An 18,069-nucleotide genomic window follows, 5' to 3' on the forward strand; every position below is an offset into this window, starting at 1 on the left:
AGGTCTGACCGGTCTGACACCAGAGGGCAAATCGGCGCCAATTTGAGTATAATCATGTTATAATTTTTTTTAACCGCTGTATGTATCATTATTAAATTTTAATGTTCCGGCGCATTAAAGGACTTTAATCGAACGCGCTGGAACAACCAAGTCAATATTGAAAACTGGAATCTTGGTTTTTCACTCAGAAAGCTCCCCTTATTAACGCGGTTTGGCCAGCGCGTTAAATTTAAGTTTTTTAATGTGATTATAAACATTAAAAGGAACTAAAAACGTAGCGGTTAAATAATATAAATTAAATTAATGTTTTTCATCCAGGAAGCACCCTTTAATGCCCTTTAATATTGATGCGGCATGGCCACAGCATTTGATAAAAAAGATAAAAACACTTAAAGTGTATAAAAGTAAACTATTGGGTAAAAAATGAAATTCTTGTTTTTCACCCAGGTAGCACTCTTTGGTTGGAACGTTGTTTGGCCAGCGCGTTTGAATTATTTTACTTCGTTTAGTTCATTTGCCTGGAATAATATTATTTAGTTAAAAATATAGCGGGTACATATATATAAGGAATAATTATTGGGATATTTAATTAAAATTATGGAATACAATAATATATTCATCCCTAAAACACCTTTACATTTTGCGTGTGACTTTATTCATGATTTCACTCGCGTGGCGTTTACGTGTGCGAAAATGAAGAAAGAAGTGTGTGAAAGAGTGTGTGCCGATGAGCACCTGCATTTATGCAACCAGCTTCACTTCTTAAGCAGACACACACACACACACCTCCCACCTCTCTATCAGCAATTCACCCAGCGGATAACAGCAGCATAGGTGCCGAGGGCAAAGTTCATTGGCGCCGTGCAGTTTTTGAGCCAGTTGCCTTTGTACTTTTTTAGTTTTCAAGTTTCAGACCATCCAGGGGAGAGAAGGTCACCTTGCGAATTGCGTGACTCCTCGCCGCCCAGGTTCATCCCGCTGCACCCTGTGAACTGACCGATCAACCTTGCGTGGCACCGCTGCAACCCCAGCTTTTCTCGTATCAACCTCTCACATCACAATAAGCAAGTACGAAACCCCTAACAATAAACTGAGTGCAAGAATCGAACTTGTACATTCCAGTGATTTTTATTGTGCGCGCATTCACCAATTATTTTCACATTAAAAATCAATTATGTTATCTATCCTCTTTACTACCTGCACAAGCAAACTGAAATTAAATATTCATGATTTGAATTAAAATACCAAAAATTTCCATATTCTTTCAAAAAAAATAATGTCATCTGAACCTCTTGAAATGAAATATTTTTCTAAACAATTAACCCACTTCGTTTCAATCTTTTTCAAATCTCTTTTTTTCTGTGCTTATAATTGTCTCCGAAAGTTGAAATTCCAGGGAAATTTACCAAATTCTTGTAGTGCACTTTTGATAAAGAATTTTTTTTTGACGTTCTGCGTTGTCTAATTTGCAGAGTAATTTTGTCGGAATTTCGTTAGAAAAACTAGGTTGGCCTCCCATAAATATTTTGAATTTCGATCATGTGTGTAAAAATTCTTTTGAAGAGTAAGGAAACATTGAGTATTAGTATTAGAAAATACATGAAAATATTTGTGAATATTTTTACTATATTTACATTTACAGATTTTACTTGAAGAATAATTTTGAGTATTTTTATACGGCAAAAGAAGAAGCATCAGGTTCAGGCTGCGCGTCGTGAAAAATTGAGTATTCAAAAAATAAACATAATAATTATAACATTAAATAGTTTATTAAACTTCTTAAATTCAATTTCAATTAATTTATTGGCTGTGGTTTTAAAAAGCTTAAAAAAATTTATCAATGATAATTATTATGTGAGGCAGTTGACCTGCGCGCTGCTACCCGGCCCACCAGTCTGACATTTAACATGTAAATTTTCCTTGTATTTTACGTTTAAAAACTTTTTTGCACTGATTAGCCAAAATAAAATAAAATATTTTTGAAAAAGATTGTTTTAAATACTCTACACTCTACCATGAATATTCTATAAATATTCACAAATCCAGAATTAACAAGAATTATTTATATTTCACAAATATTTTAAAACATACATTGACCTGCAATCTAAAAATCATTATGTGCTTGCCAGATATCCCACAAAAATATAAGGATAATAATATTTAGGAAGCTTTAAAAATGTTACATCCAAATATTGCGGAATATTTGTAGCCATATATCCCCAAATATACTGGAATATTCAGGAAATACTCCACAAATAACCCAATGTTTCCTGATTGTTTCTTTTTTACTCATTTTTCTTTTATCTATTAGGAGTAGGAGAAGTACTTTGAACACATTTGCTACTTCAAATCTAATTTTTTTATCAATTTATTACCAACAGGTCCTGAACAAGACCATGCCCAGAAAGAAAGCCTGTCATTCGGCGAATCTAGTAAAAAGCCTGGTCAGCTTGATACAGCAAGAAAATATTACTTCATGGACCGAGGTCCTTTCAACTGATTTTATAAAAAAATTACTTGGTTCTGACTCGAGGAGCAAAATTGGAGGACATCGATATGGAAAAGTCGAAAACACTATAGACAGAATTAGAATCAATATTTCAAACCCTACATGCCATGTGCACGCTGCGGTGGCCGCAAGTATGATTTTTTTTTCTCAAAGTAATCCTAATTTTCACATTTTTTTTTTAAAAATTCAAATTTTTACTTCTTTTTAACTCTGGTCTCATGAAGAACTTTGAAAGGAATTAAAACTTGGATATGTAAAATAGAACAGAAAAAGTAAAGCCGTTTCAAAAACAGATTTTGCTTGTAAAAATTCCATTCTTGAGTAAAATTTTTTTCACAAATCAATGCAAAATGCAAAACCTATTTTTTTCATGGAATTATTCAAAATTTGAAGCCAAAATCTTAAATATGAATACAGAGTAAAATCGAATTACAAAAGTCTGTTTCTCTAGTTGGATATTGAGGATCAGACAATTTAGATTCATTATCACATATTTATACTTTATTTAAATATATAGTAAAATTAAAAATTAACTCTTACAGTTTTAGGGCCCAAACCGCCTAATCCACCCAAGCACTCAAAGCCAAAAGATTTACAAGCCGAGGATGAATTTGAAGGTGACGAAAGTGAATCTAGCGACACCTCTTCCACCAGCTCATCAATGGTATTTATTTTTTTAAATCAGCTAGGATTCCTCATAGAAGACATGCAAATTTATTGTTTCTTCCTGATGTGGGATTTTGCTGTATCATGCAGAAAATATGCATAATTTTTTTCATCTTCACTGAGGAAGGCGGCGGATTTCAAATGCGACTAAAAAGGAAAATTAATTTTTAGTTTTTAAGCATTAAATTATTCCGCTTTGACCTCTTCTATTCAGGTAGGCGGCGGATTTCATGTGACTTAAAAATGAAAATTGATTATTTTTATTTTTAAGCAGTAAATTTCTCTTAATTTCCTTGCGGCTGCTTAGAAATTTTTCTGAAATTGTATGAAATGGATCTACAAAATTTTTTCATCTTCAGGCAAGTGAAAGAGGCTCTGCTGAGGGAAGTGAAAGAGGCTCTGGCTCCAGTGATCATTCAGGGTCGTCAACTGACGGATCTATTGACAAAACTAAAGTCAGTTAAAAAAAAGAAGTGGCAATAAAAAATTTATTAAGTTTTTTTTTCACAGGATAGCAGCCACAGTTTTGAAGAGAAAGAAAAAGAGGAGCCTGCTGCAAAAGTCTGTTTCCTGGTCGCAGAGGAAGAGGACCTGGTCGTCATACGGAGAATTGTGCAAAAGCTTGACGGGAAAATCTCCGATTCCAAATTTTTTGACCCCGAGGCCACTCACCTGGTGACCAAAGCTCCGAGAATAAGTGAAAGAATGCTGGGAGCAATTGCAGCTGGTCTCTGGGTAGTTCATCCCGAATACCTGCTGGAGTCACACAGAGCCAGGGAGTTTACGTCCGAGGAAGATTTCGAATGGGGAAATCCGAAGGCCGCTGGTTTCTTGGAGCCTCAAATTAAGGACGATCCGTTGGCCCAAGAGTTGGCAGCTGCCTGCTACCGTTGGAGAAAGACTACCGCTGACAAAAAGGGCGCCTTCAAGGACTTCAAGGCAATATTATTAGGAGCCCTACATAATAAGGCTGCTTTGGAACGCATAATTCTTGCTGGTGGTGGACAGGTTGTCCCTTATGAGTAAGTTTTGATTTAAATTGTTTTAAACTCGTATTTGATTTTAAATTTTGTCCAGTGAGAACTTCGGTGGAGTGACCCACTGCTTCTTAGATGTCAAGAAGGTCAATATGGACTTAAGTGCTTTACAATCGTCCAACGTGCCATGCTACAACCCCAGATACCTGAGCTATTACCTCATCAATAAAGCTCCTCCAGAATAAAATGTCCATCAAATCTGAAGTAAATATTTTTATTTTTAAAGTTAATGCCCAAACTTATAATAATATAGTTTTATTGTGAGAACTAAAAAAGTTGTCAAAGAATTTGAAATAAATTTATTATGTGAACAGCGAAAATTATTGCAGCATAATTTTGGATACACTTCCTTATATTAAAATATAAAACTGCTTGAAAATTTTCAGTAATTTTGCTGAATAATGTATGACAATAATTTCATACATTTTTCCTGAACGACAAAAAAGTATTAAATTTTCAAATATTTTAAATCATGAGAATATACATTTTTTAAATAAAAAAAGGCATAGGCAAGTTATATGAAGCTGCAGGCAATTTTGTTAAGCGCGCCGAAAACTACAACCATTGCATCGTGGCAAATCAATGCTTCAAATTTGTTGGGGGCAATTTTGAAAGGACATTTTAAAACTCTAATCAACAATTTGAGAAAAATAAATTACCGGTCAGCTCTGCCAGCAGCAACCTTCTCAGCAAATCCTAATCTTGTATTCAGACCAGTTCCGACAGCAGTGCCGCCAGCAGCCAGGAGGTACAGCCTTGGGAGGCTGGCGTTGATTCTGTTGATGCCGCACATCATGCAAAACTTGATTTTCTGGGAGTAGCCGCTGAATTCTTATCCCAATGTCAAAGGAGTTGCAACCTTGAAAAATCAGTTAGAACAATTTTTAAACACTCATTTGATAAAAAAAACCTGTGTGTTGGGTTCTGCCAATTTTGAAGATGTCCTTAAATTCGTTTGCTGTTGCATCTAGCAAGTCATGCAATGAGGAGTCCTGGCAAGAGATCTGGACTTTGAAGGCAACAGCAAAGTGCATAGCAGTTGCGAAAGTATCGTTTGAGCTCTGAAATGAAAATTTAATGAATTGAATAATACGTGAAATGGAAATATGTTCACATTTAAACACTTTTGATTTTGATAAATAACACATTGATATTTAAAAAAATTCAACAAACTTGGCTCTTATTGACGTGGTCCGTGGTCATTGGGGTGGACGGGATTTTTGCTTCCGAGTTCTCCACCCATGATTTCAATGGCACGATTACTGATGACATCATTGGTGTTCATGTTGGTCTGGGTTCCAGATCCAGTCTGCCAGATGACAAGGGGGAAATTAATGGTCCTTGTACAGTTTGCCACTGATGACTTCGTCGGCCACTTTGGGGTCCAAAGTCCAAACCATACTCCTTTTTGATAAGGGCGGCGGACTTTTTCAGCATTCCCATTGCGGTGACAACAGGGACCTGATTTAAAAAAAAAATTAAATCCAAATTTAGAGAGAATTTATTGAAGACTCACAGGCATTCCCTTTGACTTCGTTTCTCCGTCAATGGGAAATTTCATCACAGATCATACTGTTTGAGCACCATAGTAATTCTCCACAGGGACCTTCAGCTCGCCAAAATTGTCCCTCAACCTATCTTACCCCTGAAAACATTTTTTTTTTTAAATTTTAAAAACAGTTTTGATTAAAATCCATTCATAAAATCAAACAAACTTTGCTTTTTATAATTCAAAAGCAAACAGTTTTAAGCCTGGCTTTTACAGAGATGACATTTTATGGTTGTATCTTGAGGTCTTCGTGTTTAACATACATTATAAATTGATAGGACAAACATCCCGATTAATATATTTGTTAAAAAAGAAAATAAATCATCACGGATCGAAGAGTGCAGGCAATCAAGAGAAAGATAAGACAGGTTGGCACTCTCAATCAAATAACTCACATTATCAAATCTATCATTGTAAATTTTGAAAGAAAAAATCAATAAGAAAAAGATATTTGAAAAATTTATAATCAGAAAATCAGTTATTTCATATATTTGAATGAAATATATATTTTGGAACTTGGAACCACTGAAACTACACAAGACTCACAAGACTGAATAATAACTAAAATAAGTATGTATCTTTAAAACACAAAGAAACAAAATATTTATTATCTTCATATCATTAAAAAAGTAAAATGTATAAAATTTAATTTTTGTTAATGAATTACTCACAACTAAGTGAATTGTTGTTTTGATATATATATATTTTTTTTTTATATTAATAAGCCAGAAAGCATAATAGATAAATTATTGATTCACTTACATAATTCACTCTTAAAAGAGCACCTGGTGCAATTCTCTAATTCCGAGTGAGCATCCTGGATACTGACATGTTGAATTATGTGCGAGCCATGCTCTCATTATCACAGCCCCAGCACCAAAAAGGCCCAGCAAGCCTAAGTCGGGCAGACAACCTGGTGAAGCACTGCTTGCTATCGACCAGCCACAAGGCCAAAACAGCAGCCAAGACCCTGCAAAATAATTTGTTAATCATTCTATTGAAATTAATTATAAGTGTTCAACCTATGGGCCTATCGATCCTCATGAGCCTCAGGTGTGGCCGGATTCCGTCAGGAGCCCTGTCGACCAGCTGCGCACTGCTGATGGCTCTGCTCTGCAGACACCGAAGACCGGCTTCACTTTCTCTTCTCTTGTTTATTTGGCATACGTATCCATGCTTCTGTATTACAAATAATACGGCCACGGCACCGGTGTGTGTGTGGTGTTTTTGTTTTCGTCTTTTTTTATGCCCTCTTTTCAACAAGCCTCTTTTACTCTTATGCACCTCAACGCCATCTCTTGGTGCTTTTGTTAGTTGAAAGATTTTACGTTTTACTAAATTTTTATATGCGTACGTAAAGGTTTTAAGATTTTTAATTTTTTTGATTGCTTTAATCAAATTTAAGCTGCAACAAGTCAACCTGGTATAAACCTGTAACAAAAAACATTTTTAAAAATTCATATGATACAAAATATTGCGAATATTACACAAATTGTAAACATTCTTTTAGAACGTTCTACTCCCTTCTACACACACCACTTCGAGATCTGAATCGGCAAATTTGGAGTTTGTTGTCAATCAAACATGGTAAGAATTTTATGAAAATTATCTTTAATTTTCAGGAAAGAATGTTAAGAAAGCAATTTAGTGGTCACTTAATGCATTTCTTTCACACTTTGGATGATCGAGTTATTAAAATCGATCCCCCGTTTGTGCTAAAACCTCGTCAATGATTCTTTTAAGTCCGCATGCATCAAGAACTTGCCGGGTCATCGTAGCCGGTCCAAGTCCAAATTAAGCTTTATAATCAAAAAATCTAAAACTAGGACGCTTTCCTTGCTCATATAAAACTGTTTTATTTTAGAAAATTAGTTCAATCTTAGCGAGAAATGTATTTTCATTGATATTAAATGCTAATTATCATAGAGATGTTGCATTGAAAAGTGAACCTGTCAAATTTTCCAGTTCCGTAACCAGTATGATAGCGATGTCACCGTGTGGAGTCCTCAAGGGAGACTCCATCAGGTATATAAACTAATTTTTAGCCTCCGTGAGTTTAATAGTAAATATTGAAATCTATATCCAAAGGTTGAATATGCCATGGAGGCAGTTAAACTGGGCTCGGCCACTGTGGGCCTGAAGAGCAAGACACATGCTGTGATTTTGGCCCTGAAAAGAGCCTCGTCAGAGTTGTCTGCCCACCAAAAGAAGATCATTCCAATTGACAACCACATCGGAATGTCCATTGCCGGCCTCACTGCTGATGCTAGGATCCTTAGGCAGGGATATAAAAATATATGCATTGAAATTTTTGCTTAAATTCTTAATTACAGTCGCTACATGCGCACTGAGTGTCTTAACTACCGCTATTCTCACGATGACGCTCTGCCTGTGTCTCGATTGATTACTGACGTTGGCAACAAGATGCAAGTTTGCACTCAGCGCTATGACCGCAGGCCCTATGGAGTCGGACTACTCGTGGCTGGCTTTGATGTAATTTTATTATAAACTTCATATCTAATAATTTTTTAAGCTTTAATTTTTTTTAATTACAAAAATTTTAATTGTCACATTTATTTACAATTGAAAAGAATACTTGTTAAATGGAACAAACCTACAATATTTTTGTTAATTTTTTCTAGGACAATGGCCCTCACATTTACCAAACCTGCCCTTCGGCGAACTACTTTGACTGTAAAGCAATGGCCATTGGAGCCAGGTCTCAGAGCGCCCGCACATACCTTGAGAAGAACTTGGACAAATTTGCTGATTGCGACCTTGAGGAGCTGGTCAAGCACGGTCTGAGAGCTTTGAGGGACACTCTGCCCAATGAAGTTGATCTTAGCACTAAGGTATTTCCCAATTTTGGCCATGATGTGTGAATTTATTTACTAATATGAATTGATTTATAGAATGTTTCCATTGGCGTGGTTGGCGCTGGCTTGGATTTCACCATCTATGGAGAGGAAGAGATGTCACGACTCCTAACAGCTATCGAAGGAGAGGAGCGTCGTGGCGGAACTCAAGCAGCTGCCGAAGCTGCCCAGCCTCCAGCGGCAGAGCCCGCAGCTGCTGAGGGAGAAGCCATGGAAACGGAATAAAATTTGCAATTTATTTAATTTACATTCATAAGATTGTACTTTTTTAATGTCTCTGCTGGCGCTACCAATTATTAAGTTGGTTGCAACAAATAAAAATGGTATTGCAAAGAAATATCTAACTTAATATCAATGTTAGAAACTTATCAAGGTCAAAAGCATTTATGTAAAGTCATGGAAGAAATAGCTGCAGTAATTTTGGTTTGCTTTTATCTTTGAAAATGATTAAAGGTTGTAAAATTAACATTTTTATGCTATAATGCCACTTAAAATTAATAAATTTTTCAAAATTGTGTCACGCTTACAAATATTCAATTATTTTCCTATATTCAGCAGTTTGCAATTTCTTCATTAGTTTTAGTACACAAAGCTGAAAGTTAAATTGAAGTTTTAACCGGTTTTAACCATTGCGTAATAGCTGCATAAAAATACAAAAATACTGTGAGACTCATAACATAACTGATTCCATTAATTACGCTTCAAAAACAAATAACCATTTATTATTAAAGAAACTAGATCAGATGGATAGAGTATCTTTATTGAACACAGAAGAGGTTTTCATTTTGCAACGTCAAGGAGATTAATTTTTTGCCCTAACAAGAAGTTAGCTTTTGGCGCTACCATTTAAACATGATACAACGTGATTGGTAGATTTAGCCAATCACGCACCAGTTTTTCCGCCCCTCTACCCTCTATGCTTCCCGCCAGCGGTTTTTTTGTTATTTGTTTATTATGATTTCTTTATGACATGAATTCATGTGTTTGTTTGCATTTTTCGTTAGATTTTAAAATCTGCAAAGGCAGGGCCAATACCTGTTTTCGTCTATTAGTCCATCTTCTTTTTATTAAGCTGAAAAAGGGAAACATTTGAATTTAACGATGGACTTGTCCGTGAGAAATTTCATAACGATTCTCAGAAATCACTCGTGTAAGTTCTACAAGTCATTTTTGTTTAAATTTTAAGATGAATAATTTTTCTAGTTAAAATATGTTATGATGTATGTATTTCTAATTTACGATGACCATATTTTTCAGCTGGCAGATCAAAGTATTCTGCCAATGTGTTTGTACCTGCTTGTGAATCTGTTGAACAACACGCATTTCTCAACGGGTTATCGGACGAAGAGTTTTTAGGTGTAGCTAAAGCTTTGGCCAAATGCAATCCCAAAAAGAATAATTTACGTATGTGTAAATTTTTTAATTTCGTCAGTAAAATTAAAATTATTTATTCAATAAATCAGCATCCAATGCTACCCAGAAGATCATCCGTTTATTGATCCCAGCAGGAAGACCTAGAGTAAAGGATGTGGAAGTATTGCTTGTTTGGTTGATGAGTTATTGGAAAGATTTGCCAAGGAATGCTGCAAAAACTGCCTTGATGTGGTTTATAGGTTAACTGAATTGCAATTGAAATTATAAAGAAACTTGAAAATAATTTCTTAATATATATAGGTGCTCTCCAATTTGAGTTAATCCGTCCAGAAGATGTTAACTGGTCTTATGATGTCTTCTGCGGCGTATTTGAAATCAAATCTTTAGTATTTGTTCATTCAAAATTTTCAAACATAATTAACACTTTTTCTCAACCCAGAATCTTCAACTCATCAAATTTCTCGAATTGATGACAACACCGAACTTGGTCACTAGATTCAGGACCCAGATGCTTTGGAATGAATGCAGCAAGAGTAGCAACCAAAAACCTGTTTTTCAACTTCTCAGGTTGATTGGCATTAATAATATTTATGTTATAAGATAACTGATAATATAAATTGCTTTCAGCTTTTACAAATCCATTCGGCCCGACAAGGTTCCGATGCAGATTCCTGTATTTACTTCTAATTTCCAAGGCTCCACTGGAGAGAAGACATTGATGGATCAACTTGAAAGGGCAGCAGCAAGGGCAGATCAACCAAAAGACAATCCAGAGGGCTACAACTTCGCACAAATTCGATGGGCTATGCAGCGAGCAGTATTTTATTCATATTGAAAAAATTACTCTTGATATAAGTATTAATTTTATTACAGAGACGAAGTAAAAAGCAAGGGCAAGTGCTTCCTACTATTAGCTACACTGCTAATGTTGCAGCTAGAACTGAAAACGTTAAAGAGCTTTTGGAATGCGAAACGTAATTTCATATTTAAATTGTAGGCTATAACTTAAATTTGCCTTGGCTTCAGATTGAATGATGTCGCTGTCAACATTCTCACTGCTAGAACACCAGCTCAGGTTTTATCCTTGGCCACTTCTCCAGAAGCAATTTTTTTCCTCAAGTTCAAAGATAGCGGCGAACTGACCGCTAGATTCAACTACTGCCTCCTTAGAATGTTTGGAAGCCGTAATTTGTAAACTAGAACCTGCAGACCTATGTTATTAACTTTGATTTTAACAGTGGAGAATCTCTACTTCAACCCTCAGTACAAAGAAGACATTTCTCAGCTACTTCAGTGCATTGCTACCAAGCAGGATATTGATTTGGAAGGGTCAATTGTTGTGACAAATTTCATTCAAAATTTTTTGAAGTACAATCGAAACCCAATTTTTTTGCCTCTGGTTCTGAAGCTGCTGAAATGGCCAAGATTTGAGGGGCCTATAGGTTTTTATTCAAAATTCTATGGAATATTAAAAAATATAAATTTAAATTTGTATAGATTTGTATCAAAACTTGTTAATCCATGTAGAAAGTGCATTTGCCTCAGCCACCTTCCGACACAAGGAACTGATCATCGAGTCCCTCTGGAACTTGGCCATAAACTTGGTATTTTATTACAAACTTTAAAATTAATAGAATAGATTTTGAATAATGAATTTAATTCCTGCCAATGCAAGTTAAGTGAGTTGGAAGACAAGCTGGCTGATGATTTTGAGTGGAGTCCAAAAGAAACCTTGCAAATGATCTTTGGAGTCATTGAGAAATTTTATGATCACTGCATTGCATCAAGGGGCTTGACAGACACGGGCGGAATGATTCCGAGTGCCATTACACATTACTTAGAAGTAAGCACTTTGAGGTTATTAAGAAATTTTTACTAATAATTGTTTACAGCTATTTGGGATAGAGGCCACACTGCATCACAGTTTCTCTTTGCACACTGTAGCACCCAGAAGTGTTCTTCTTTGTAGTTTGATTGGTGGGCCTTCTTACTTGGTAGAACAGTGTTCAAAATTGATTGTCTTGTGAGTATCATTGAAGCATTTGTAATTTGCTGACTATTTAAGTGATTTCTTGAATATTTAGATACAAGAGCATGCTCCCGAAACTGCCAAGAGCTGCAAAGAAAGAAATGAATAAGTCTGCGGAAATGCTAGATGAGGTGTTTCTCTGCTTCTTTGACATTCTATTTGATGTTGTATGTATTATTAGAAAAATTGTTTCACTTTTAATTACTTTTCTATCTTTCGTTGCAGGACAAAGGAACATCACTCCTCACAAGGGTTGTCAAAAAGAATGCAATTCCTGTTATCAGTAAGACAATTTTGAAAAAGCCTCAGCTTTTGAGATACTTTGGCTTGCTGATAGAAAGACTTCTTTCTGAAGAGGAGGCTGGCAATGACTGGACATTAGAGGTAAAAGCCTAAAAAAAGTATATAATGTATGATTAAATTTCTTACATTAAAACTTGACAGGATTTCTTGGAATTTTGCAACAACAATTTTATGAGTTTTGCAGAGCTCCTGGAATTTACAAGAAATGCAGAAAGCCAGCAAACCTCTAATGAAACTTGAAAATTATTGATCTGTAGTTATAACTTTAAAAACAATGTGAATATGTAATCAGATTTAAAACTTTTTCCCCAACTGAGAAATATGAGCAATTTTTGTTTTAGCTTTTTAAAGAACGATAAGTTTTCCAATGTTTTCTGTCACAACTTTATAAATTTCACTAATGTAAAGTATAAAAATGTATTAATAATTTTATTTAGTTCTTAAATGTGAGCACTGAGCTCTCGTGCCTCTCGTTTATACCTAAAGTTATTATTGATGATAATAAGTCTTTTTCACTTGCGTGTAGCTGATAATAGGCATGTCTTTCCGCGCACTTAATTTGAGCAGGGATGAGCCATGTAGGCAACCAAATAAATTTTACCTTCAAGAGAATGTAACGCAATTTTTATATATTTTTGGCAAAAACTGGATTTTTGTTTAGCTTGATGCAAGAATTACTTTTCTTATTCTTTTTCGGTAAAAATCGCACATTATTATTGCACCCTGAGAAGAGTATAAATTTCCTTTAGTTGGCGATATGTAAGTAGGACGAAATGCGCACGCATGTTGCTCCCATGCTTTTTCTCTAGCAAGTGCTGCAAGCTTGTTGGCCGCAAGTGCGAGCAAAAATTTCCACTGAAGGCTGAGGGGATGAGCGAATAACAACCTCAAATACGAAGCCACTGATGCCCTTCAGACATTTCTCGACCCAGGCCGCCGTAAGTTCAATGTACGTGTGCACACCCCGTGTCAATAGAAAACACTTTTACATAACTGAACTGATTCCAAAGTAATAAGAGTGTGGCTCATTACAAAACTTTGCTTTTATTAGCTTAGTGCATGACCTTTCGCCGCTTGCACATTTGGCGCCGTTTGAAGCTTGACTCGATCGAGGTCGTCGGTCGAGTGTTGCAGCAGCTCAACCCCTAGCGTTCAGGAATTTCTCTCATTGACCGCAGAACCTGCTTATCCGGCACCTCAGCAAGAAAATGAAGTACATCCTTGTGACCGGCGGTGTGATCAGCGGCGTGGGCAAGGGGGTCATCACCAGCTCCTTCGGCACCATCCTGAAAAACTGCGGCATCCACGTGACGTCCATCAAGATCGACCCATACATCAATATTGACGCAGGCACATTCTCGCCCTATGAACACGGTTTGCACTCAATTTATTGGAAAATAAATTTGGTTTGTTAAAAATTATTTTAATAAAAATAAACAGGAGAAGTCTATGTTTTGGATGACGGAGGAGAGGTGGATCTCGATCTTGGCAATTATGAGCGTTTTTTGGACATAACGCTACACAGAGACAACAACATTACCACAGGAAAGATTTATCAGCACGTAATCAACAAGGAACGGCGTGGAGACTACCTGGGAAAAACTGTTCAAGGTTGTTTTGATGGAAATTTTCAAGCCATTTTTTACAGAAATAAGATCCCAAATTTCAGGACTTTCGAGTCTTCCTATTCTCTTTCTTCTGAAAACGGAAAGGCAATTTCAAGGTTTCCCAGAACTTGTTAAAGAATATTAAAGTTAAATTAAATTTTCTCTTATATAATAGAAGTTGTAAAAGTATTATGCACATAGATAGTTTAAATGAAAATTTTATTAGTTTGTCCTCCAGCGTTGTTTCAACACAGCTAGTTATTCCTTTTTAAATAGCATTAATGACCTGTTGTCTCATTTCGTTCATGGTGTAACTTCAGCTTCGAATAATATCAATGGTCGTATTTCAGTGGTGCCTCATATAACAGATGCAATTCAAGAATGGGTCGAGCGTGTTGCGCAGCAGTCAGTCTGCGAAACGAATAAAGAACCTGAGGTTCAACGTTTATAAATTTTAGTTTTAACTTTTTACAATTTTTTTTGTTTATTAATAGGTTTGTCTAATTGAGCTTGGAGGAACAATTGGAGACATCGAAGGCATGCCCTTCGTTGAAGCCTTTCGGCAGTTCCAGTTTAGGGTCAAGCGCAACAACTTTTGTTGTGTGCATGTTTCTTTGGTGCCTCAGCCACGCTCAACTGGCGAGAGCAAAACAAAACCCACCCAGTCCAGCGTCAGGGAGTTGAGAGGCCTGGGATTGTCCCCTGACCTCATAGTTTGCCGCAGCGAAATGCCCATTGGCCAGTCTGTCAAGGATAAAATTTCTAACTTCTGTCATGTGTCTGCAGAGCAGGTATATCATTATCATTCTGGAACCATTTAATGAAACTGTGGAAGTAAATGTTTGGTTTTTTAGGTTATTTGCATTCATGATTGCTCCTCCATTTACCACGTTCCAATTCTGATGGAGAGCCAGGGCATTGTTGATTTCTTTAATCAAAGACTGGATTTGAACATTGATATGCCTCGTCCGAGGAAATTTATGCAGAAGTGGAGGGACCTTGCTGAAAGGTAACTAAAAATTGATCGAATACAAAATTGATCGTAAAATGCATTATGTTATATTTAGGAATGACAATCTCCAGAAAGAGGTGAACATTGCCCTTGTTGGAAAGTACACCCAACTGGAGGACTCGTATGCCTCGGTCACCAAAGCACTTCAGCATTCGGCTATTGCAGCGGGCTACAGGTTGAAACTGAAGGTATAATTTAACGATAATTTATTATATAGATCATGTGACAACCAAATGCCCCCCTTTTTTTAGTATATCGAAGCGGCCAATCTGGAGGAAGAAACGAAATTCAAAGATCCAGTGTTGTACCACGAAGCTTGGCAACAGCTTTGTAAAAGCAAGTGAGTTGTCCGAAGTAAGATTTGCCTGGTTTGCAAATAAAACCTGTTTTTTTTTTACAGCGGTGTGATTGTACCAGGTGGTTTTGGAAAAAGAGGAATTGAAGGCAAAATCCAGGCATGCTTGTGGTGCCGCAAAACTCAAAAGCCATTCCTGGGAATCTGTCTTGGCCTGCAAGTAGCCACGATTGAGTTTGTACGCAACGTTCTACACTGGGACAATGCCAACTCGACTGAAATCAATCCAGAAACACAGTACCCAGTGGTCATCGACATGCCGGAACATAACCAAGGCCAGATGGGAGGAACTATGCGTCTTGGAAAGCGCCAGACTATATTCACTTCGGACAAATCTGTTCTGAGTGAGTTTGTGTAATATTTTTTTTATTGGATGTTTATGAACCATGATATTTTAGAATCACTTTATGGAAACGCAGAATTTGTTGAGGAGAGGCATCGTCACAGATATGAAGTGAATCCGCAGTTTGTGAAAGAAATCGAAGCTGCAGGAATGAAGTTTGTCGGTAAGTCGGGAGAAGATTATAATGAATTTAGTAATTTTTATGGAATTTCCAGGCAGAGATGTCGAAGGTGAAAGAATGGAAATCATGGAGCTTGAGGGTCATCCATACTATGTGGCTACTCAGTTCCATCCTGAGTACTTATCCAGACCTTTAAAACCGTCGCCACCATTCCTTGGATTTATTCTTGCTAGTGTAGGCAAGTTGAATCACTTTTTGGCCAAGGGTTGCCGATTCACTCCCAAAGAACTCTCATCAGATGACAGCCTCTCAGGTAAATATATTAGTTTACTTTTTAATTGTTTCTAGAAATCGTTTTCTATCTAGATGAGGAGGTTCAAGTTACTTCAACCTTCCAAAAAATTGCTATCAACGGAGACGTGTGCCAGTGAATTTTATCAACGTAAACTGCTTTTAAATGAATAAGTTGCCTTATTGGCTTTTTAATTGCAACAACATGTGAACTAAATTTTAAATCTTTGAAATGTATTTAATGTGCAATTCCAAACTGTGCAATCTTTTATGGGTTGTGAAAATAAAAAATGACCTTACTATACCTCTGAATGTAGAAATCCAATGGTATTTTTTCCATCAACAGTCCCCCTGAATTATATTGTTTTTATGAAATCCGAAGAATTTTCATGTGAATGCTATTTTGCACAATAAAAATCGAGGTAATTTATAAATGTTTGAAATCCTCAAAATCTACATTAATATTGTAAATATTCAGGATCAGTATAAATTATTATCCCAGAAATTATGATCTATTTCTTATCATTTAATTTATACATTAAATCATTTATTTCTAACTGGTTCAGTAAATAAATTGGTCAAGACTTCAATTGTGTAATTATAACTAATTAAAAAAAAATATAAATCATGAAGTTTCAAAAAAATAATATATTACAAACGGAAAAAATATTGCTTGAATGTAAAGACAATTTGTCCAGTTTACTTTTTCTTCCTTTCTTCTATGCACTTCGGGCAGTACCACTTGCCTTTTGGCTTCGTTGTCAGATTGACGCAAGCAAAATGGAACCACTCGATGGGACACTGAAAATTAAAATGTTTGTACAACGGTACTTTTGCCTCATTAAATTTTCAATTACATCTGGATACTCGCACGCTATCATCTCTCCGTACGATACTTGGTGGCACAGACAATAAGTTGGTTCATTCGGATCAACGGGCATGTCCAGGACATCTGACGGATGAGTGAGGGGTGTCGTAATAGCTGCTTCGGAAACTTTTGCCGCCTGGGCTTTGCTGCCACCTCTCTTTTGCTTCTTCCTTGATTTGGTAGCTTCATCGTCAGAGCTGTCTCTAGTAGAACGTTTCTTGTCCTTTTCTTTTGTCTTCTTACTCCGACCAGCTAAAAAAATTTAGATAAAACTTTGTTCGATGCAAATATTGCTGGTAAAACCTTTGCTTTTGTTTCCTGGAGTTTCCTCAACAGATCTAGTACTTCCAGCAGCCGCTTTCTCTTGGATTTCAGCTTCGAAGCGGGCCAAATCTGAGTCTAACCTTCTTATGTGTTTGTCAACCTAATTATTTAAATACAGATTTATTATTGTCAAGATGGTTGCAAAAAATAAATAAATACCAATTCGTAAGTTTGGATTGCCAGCTGAACTTTGTCATCGCCGTACTCCTTGGCCTTGTTGAACATTTTCTGTATATTCGAAATGAGCTCTTTCTTCTTGTCACTGCTGGTGCTACTGGATTTGTTGGTTGGAAATGCAAGTCCCTCTAAATACTCGGTGGCCAATTTGTCAATGGACTTCATCAGATTTTGGGCTCGAGCGTCCAGATCGCGGAGTAAAGTGAAGTTTCTCTGCAGCTCAATGGGCAAATGCTCCAAACCTAAAGCGTGTATTAATTTAAATTAGAAATCAAAACATTTGGGTAGCTTTAAGACACGCACTGTCCAAATAGTGCTCCAAATAAAGCGCGGTTGTCATTTTTGTTCCGTTTGCTATCGGACTTCCTCGGGCTTCAAGATTATGGATGAGACTCCGTTGTGCTGGACGAGGACAACCGTAAGAAGGGTGAGCGAAAGCGGTTTGAATTAGAAAAGTTTGAAAGGCTCAATCGCAAAAGTTTGATGGTCAAAATTGGATAAACAAGAAAATTGCGGACCACAACAAGAAGCACAAACGCACCGGGAAGGGGGGGGGGGGGGAGCAGTCTACTGACGTCATCAGCCTTGCCTGCCGTCGGCTCGCTGCGGAAGCAGCACAAAACCGCCA

At 36.6% G+C, this 18,069-nt stretch overlaps 5 protein-coding genes and 1 pseudogene across 7 annotated transcripts; 4 read left to right on the forward strand and 2 right to left on the reverse strand.

Annotated features, from left to right (window-relative positions):
• The first annotated feature begins 829 nt into the window (after positions 1 to 829).
• On the forward strand, positions 830 to 4,522 carry LOC132199259 (DNA topoisomerase 2-binding protein 1-like). Of its 3 annotated transcripts, none has more exons than XM_059623848.1 (6): positions 830 to 1,068; positions 2,382 to 2,661; positions 3,052 to 3,173; positions 3,535 to 3,630; positions 3,686 to 4,197; positions 4,253 to 4,522. In XM_059623848.1, exons 2-6 carry the CDS (start codon positions 2,397 to 2,399, stop codon positions 4,395 to 4,397), a joined length of 1,140 nt encoding a protein of 379 aa, XP_059479831.1. In that variant the 5' UTR covers positions 830 to 1,068; positions 2,382 to 2,396; the 3' UTR covers positions 4,398 to 4,522. The 3 variants fall into 3 exon arrangements, with proteins under 3 accessions (XP_059479831.1, XP_059479832.1, XP_059479833.1); XM_059623849.1 differs by having other exon boundaries at positions 2,382 to 2,640; XM_059623850.1 differs by lacking the exon at positions 830 to 1,068 and having other exon boundaries at positions 2,507 to 2,640; positions 3,691 to 4,197.
• On the reverse strand, positions 3,623 to 6,936 carry LOC132201861 (fumarate hydratase, mitochondrial-like; annotated as a pseudogene).
• A 230-nt stretch (positions 6,937 to 7,166) lies between these two features.
• LOC132199260 (proteasome subunit alpha type-1) lies at positions 7,167 to 8,974 on the forward strand. Its single transcript, XM_059623851.1, has 7 exons — positions 7,167 to 7,184; positions 7,272 to 7,348; positions 7,727 to 7,786; positions 7,850 to 8,040; positions 8,095 to 8,254; positions 8,404 to 8,613; positions 8,674 to 8,974. Exons 2-7 carry the CDS (start codon positions 7,346 to 7,348, stop codon positions 8,860 to 8,862), a joined length of 813 nt encoding a protein of 270 aa, XP_059479834.1. The 5' UTR covers positions 7,167 to 7,184; positions 7,272 to 7,345; the 3' UTR covers positions 8,863 to 8,974.
• Positions 8,975 to 9,561: 587 nt separating this feature from the next.
• Positions 9,562 to 12,949, forward strand: LOC132200294 (uncharacterized). The gene is made up of 15 exons (XM_059625651.1): positions 9,562 to 9,787; positions 9,895 to 10,041; positions 10,101 to 10,250; positions 10,312 to 10,397; positions 10,451 to 10,578; positions 10,639 to 10,828; positions 10,885 to 10,985; positions 11,038 to 11,195; positions 11,250 to 11,453; positions 11,509 to 11,615; positions 11,687 to 11,854; positions 11,904 to 12,034; positions 12,096 to 12,207; positions 12,266 to 12,424; positions 12,485 to 12,949. The coding sequence occupies exons 1-15, from the start codon at positions 9,739 to 9,741 to the stop codon at positions 12,581 to 12,583; spliced, it is 1,989 nt and encodes a 662-aa protein (XP_059481634.1). The 5' UTR covers positions 9,562 to 9,738; the 3' UTR covers positions 12,584 to 12,949.
• A 175-nt stretch (positions 12,950 to 13,124) lies between these two features.
• On the forward strand, positions 13,125 to 16,393 carry LOC132200295 (CTP synthase 1-A). The gene is made up of 12 exons (XM_059625652.1): positions 13,125 to 13,281; positions 13,522 to 13,717; positions 13,784 to 13,954; positions 14,301 to 14,386; positions 14,445 to 14,741; positions 14,805 to 14,959; positions 15,018 to 15,150; positions 15,214 to 15,302; positions 15,363 to 15,661; positions 15,716 to 15,823; positions 15,876 to 16,094; positions 16,148 to 16,393. Exons 1-12 carry the CDS (start codon positions 13,249 to 13,251, stop codon positions 16,210 to 16,212), a joined length of 1,851 nt encoding a protein of 616 aa, XP_059481635.1. The 5' UTR covers positions 13,125 to 13,248; the 3' UTR covers positions 16,213 to 16,393.
• Positions 16,394 to 16,700: 307 nt separating this feature from the next.
• Positions 16,701 to 17,987, reverse strand: LOC132200297 (inhibitor of growth protein 4). The gene is made up of 5 exons (XM_059625655.1): positions 17,745 to 17,987; positions 17,424 to 17,683; positions 17,244 to 17,364; positions 16,930 to 17,192; positions 16,701 to 16,873 (listed from the first exon to the last, which is right to left on the reverse strand). Exons 1-5 carry the CDS (start codon positions 17,779 to 17,781, stop codon positions 16,772 to 16,774), a joined length of 783 nt encoding a protein of 260 aa, XP_059481638.1. The 5' UTR covers positions 17,782 to 17,987; the 3' UTR covers positions 16,701 to 16,771.
• Between the last annotated feature and the right edge of the window lie 82 nt (positions 17,988 to 18,069).

The sequence above is a fragment of the Neocloeon triangulifer genome, unplaced genomic scaffold, assembly GCF_031216515.1.
Source record: "Neocloeon triangulifer isolate White Clay Creek 2 clone unplaced genomic scaffold, ASM3121651v1 ptg000014l, whole genome shotgun sequence".
Classification (NCBI taxonomy): Eukaryota; Metazoa; Arthropoda; class Insecta; order Ephemeroptera; family Baetidae; genus Neocloeon; species Neocloeon triangulifer.

Coding starts and splice junctions, on each gene's coding strand:
- LOC132200295 (XM_059625652.1), top strand. CDS start 13,249: ATGCCCTTCAGACATTTCTCGACCCAGGCCGCC. Junction 15,824..15,875: donor TGCAGGAATGAAGTTTGTCG/GTAAGTCGGGAG, acceptor TGGAATTTCCAG/GCAGAGATGTCGAAGGTGAA. Junction 16,095..16,147: donor ATCAGATGACAGCCTCTCAG/GTAAATATATTA, acceptor TTTTCTATCTAG/ATGAGGAGGTTCAAGTTACT.
- LOC132200294 (XM_059625651.1), top strand. CDS start 9,739: ATGGACTTGTCCGTGAGAAATTTCATAACGATTCTCAGAAATCACTCG. Junction 12,035..12,095: donor TGTTCAAAATTGATTGTCTT/GTGAGTATCATT, acceptor TTGAATATTTAG/ATACAAGAGCATGCTCCCGA. Junction 12,425..12,484: donor GCAATGACTGGACATTAGAG/GTAAAAGCCTAA, acceptor AAAACTTGACAG/GATTTCTTGGAATTTTGCAA.
- LOC132200297 (XM_059625655.1), bottom strand. CDS start 17,781: ATGACAACCGCGCTTTATTTGGAGCACTATTTGGACA. Junction 17,684..17,744: donor TTTGGAGCACTATTTGGACA/GTGCGTGTCTTA, acceptor TACACGCTTTAG/GTTTGGAGCATTTGCCCATT. Junction 17,193..17,243: donor TCCAGGAAACAAAAGCAAAG/GTTTTACCAGCA, acceptor AAATTTTTTTAG/CTGGTCGGAGTAAGAAGACA.
- LOC132199260 (XM_059623851.1), top strand. Junction 8,041..8,094: donor GCTGATGCTAGGATCCTTAG/GCAGGGATATAA, acceptor TCTTAATTACAG/TCGCTACATGCGCACTGAGT. Junction 8,614..8,673: donor AAGTTGATCTTAGCACTAAG/GTATTTCCCAAT, acceptor ATTGATTTATAG/AATGTTTCCATTGGCGTGGT.
- LOC132199259 (XM_059623848.1), top strand. CDS start 2,397: ATGCCCAGAAAGAAAGCCTGTCATTCGGCGAATCTAGTAAAAAGCCTG. Junction 3,174..3,534: donor CTTCCACCAGCTCATCAATG/GTATTTATTTTT, acceptor TTTCATCTTCAG/GCAAGTGAAAGAGGCTCTGC. Junction 4,198..4,252: donor GGACAGGTTGTCCCTTATGA/GTAAGTTTTGAT, acceptor AATTTTGTCCAG/TGAGAACTTCGGTGGAGTGA.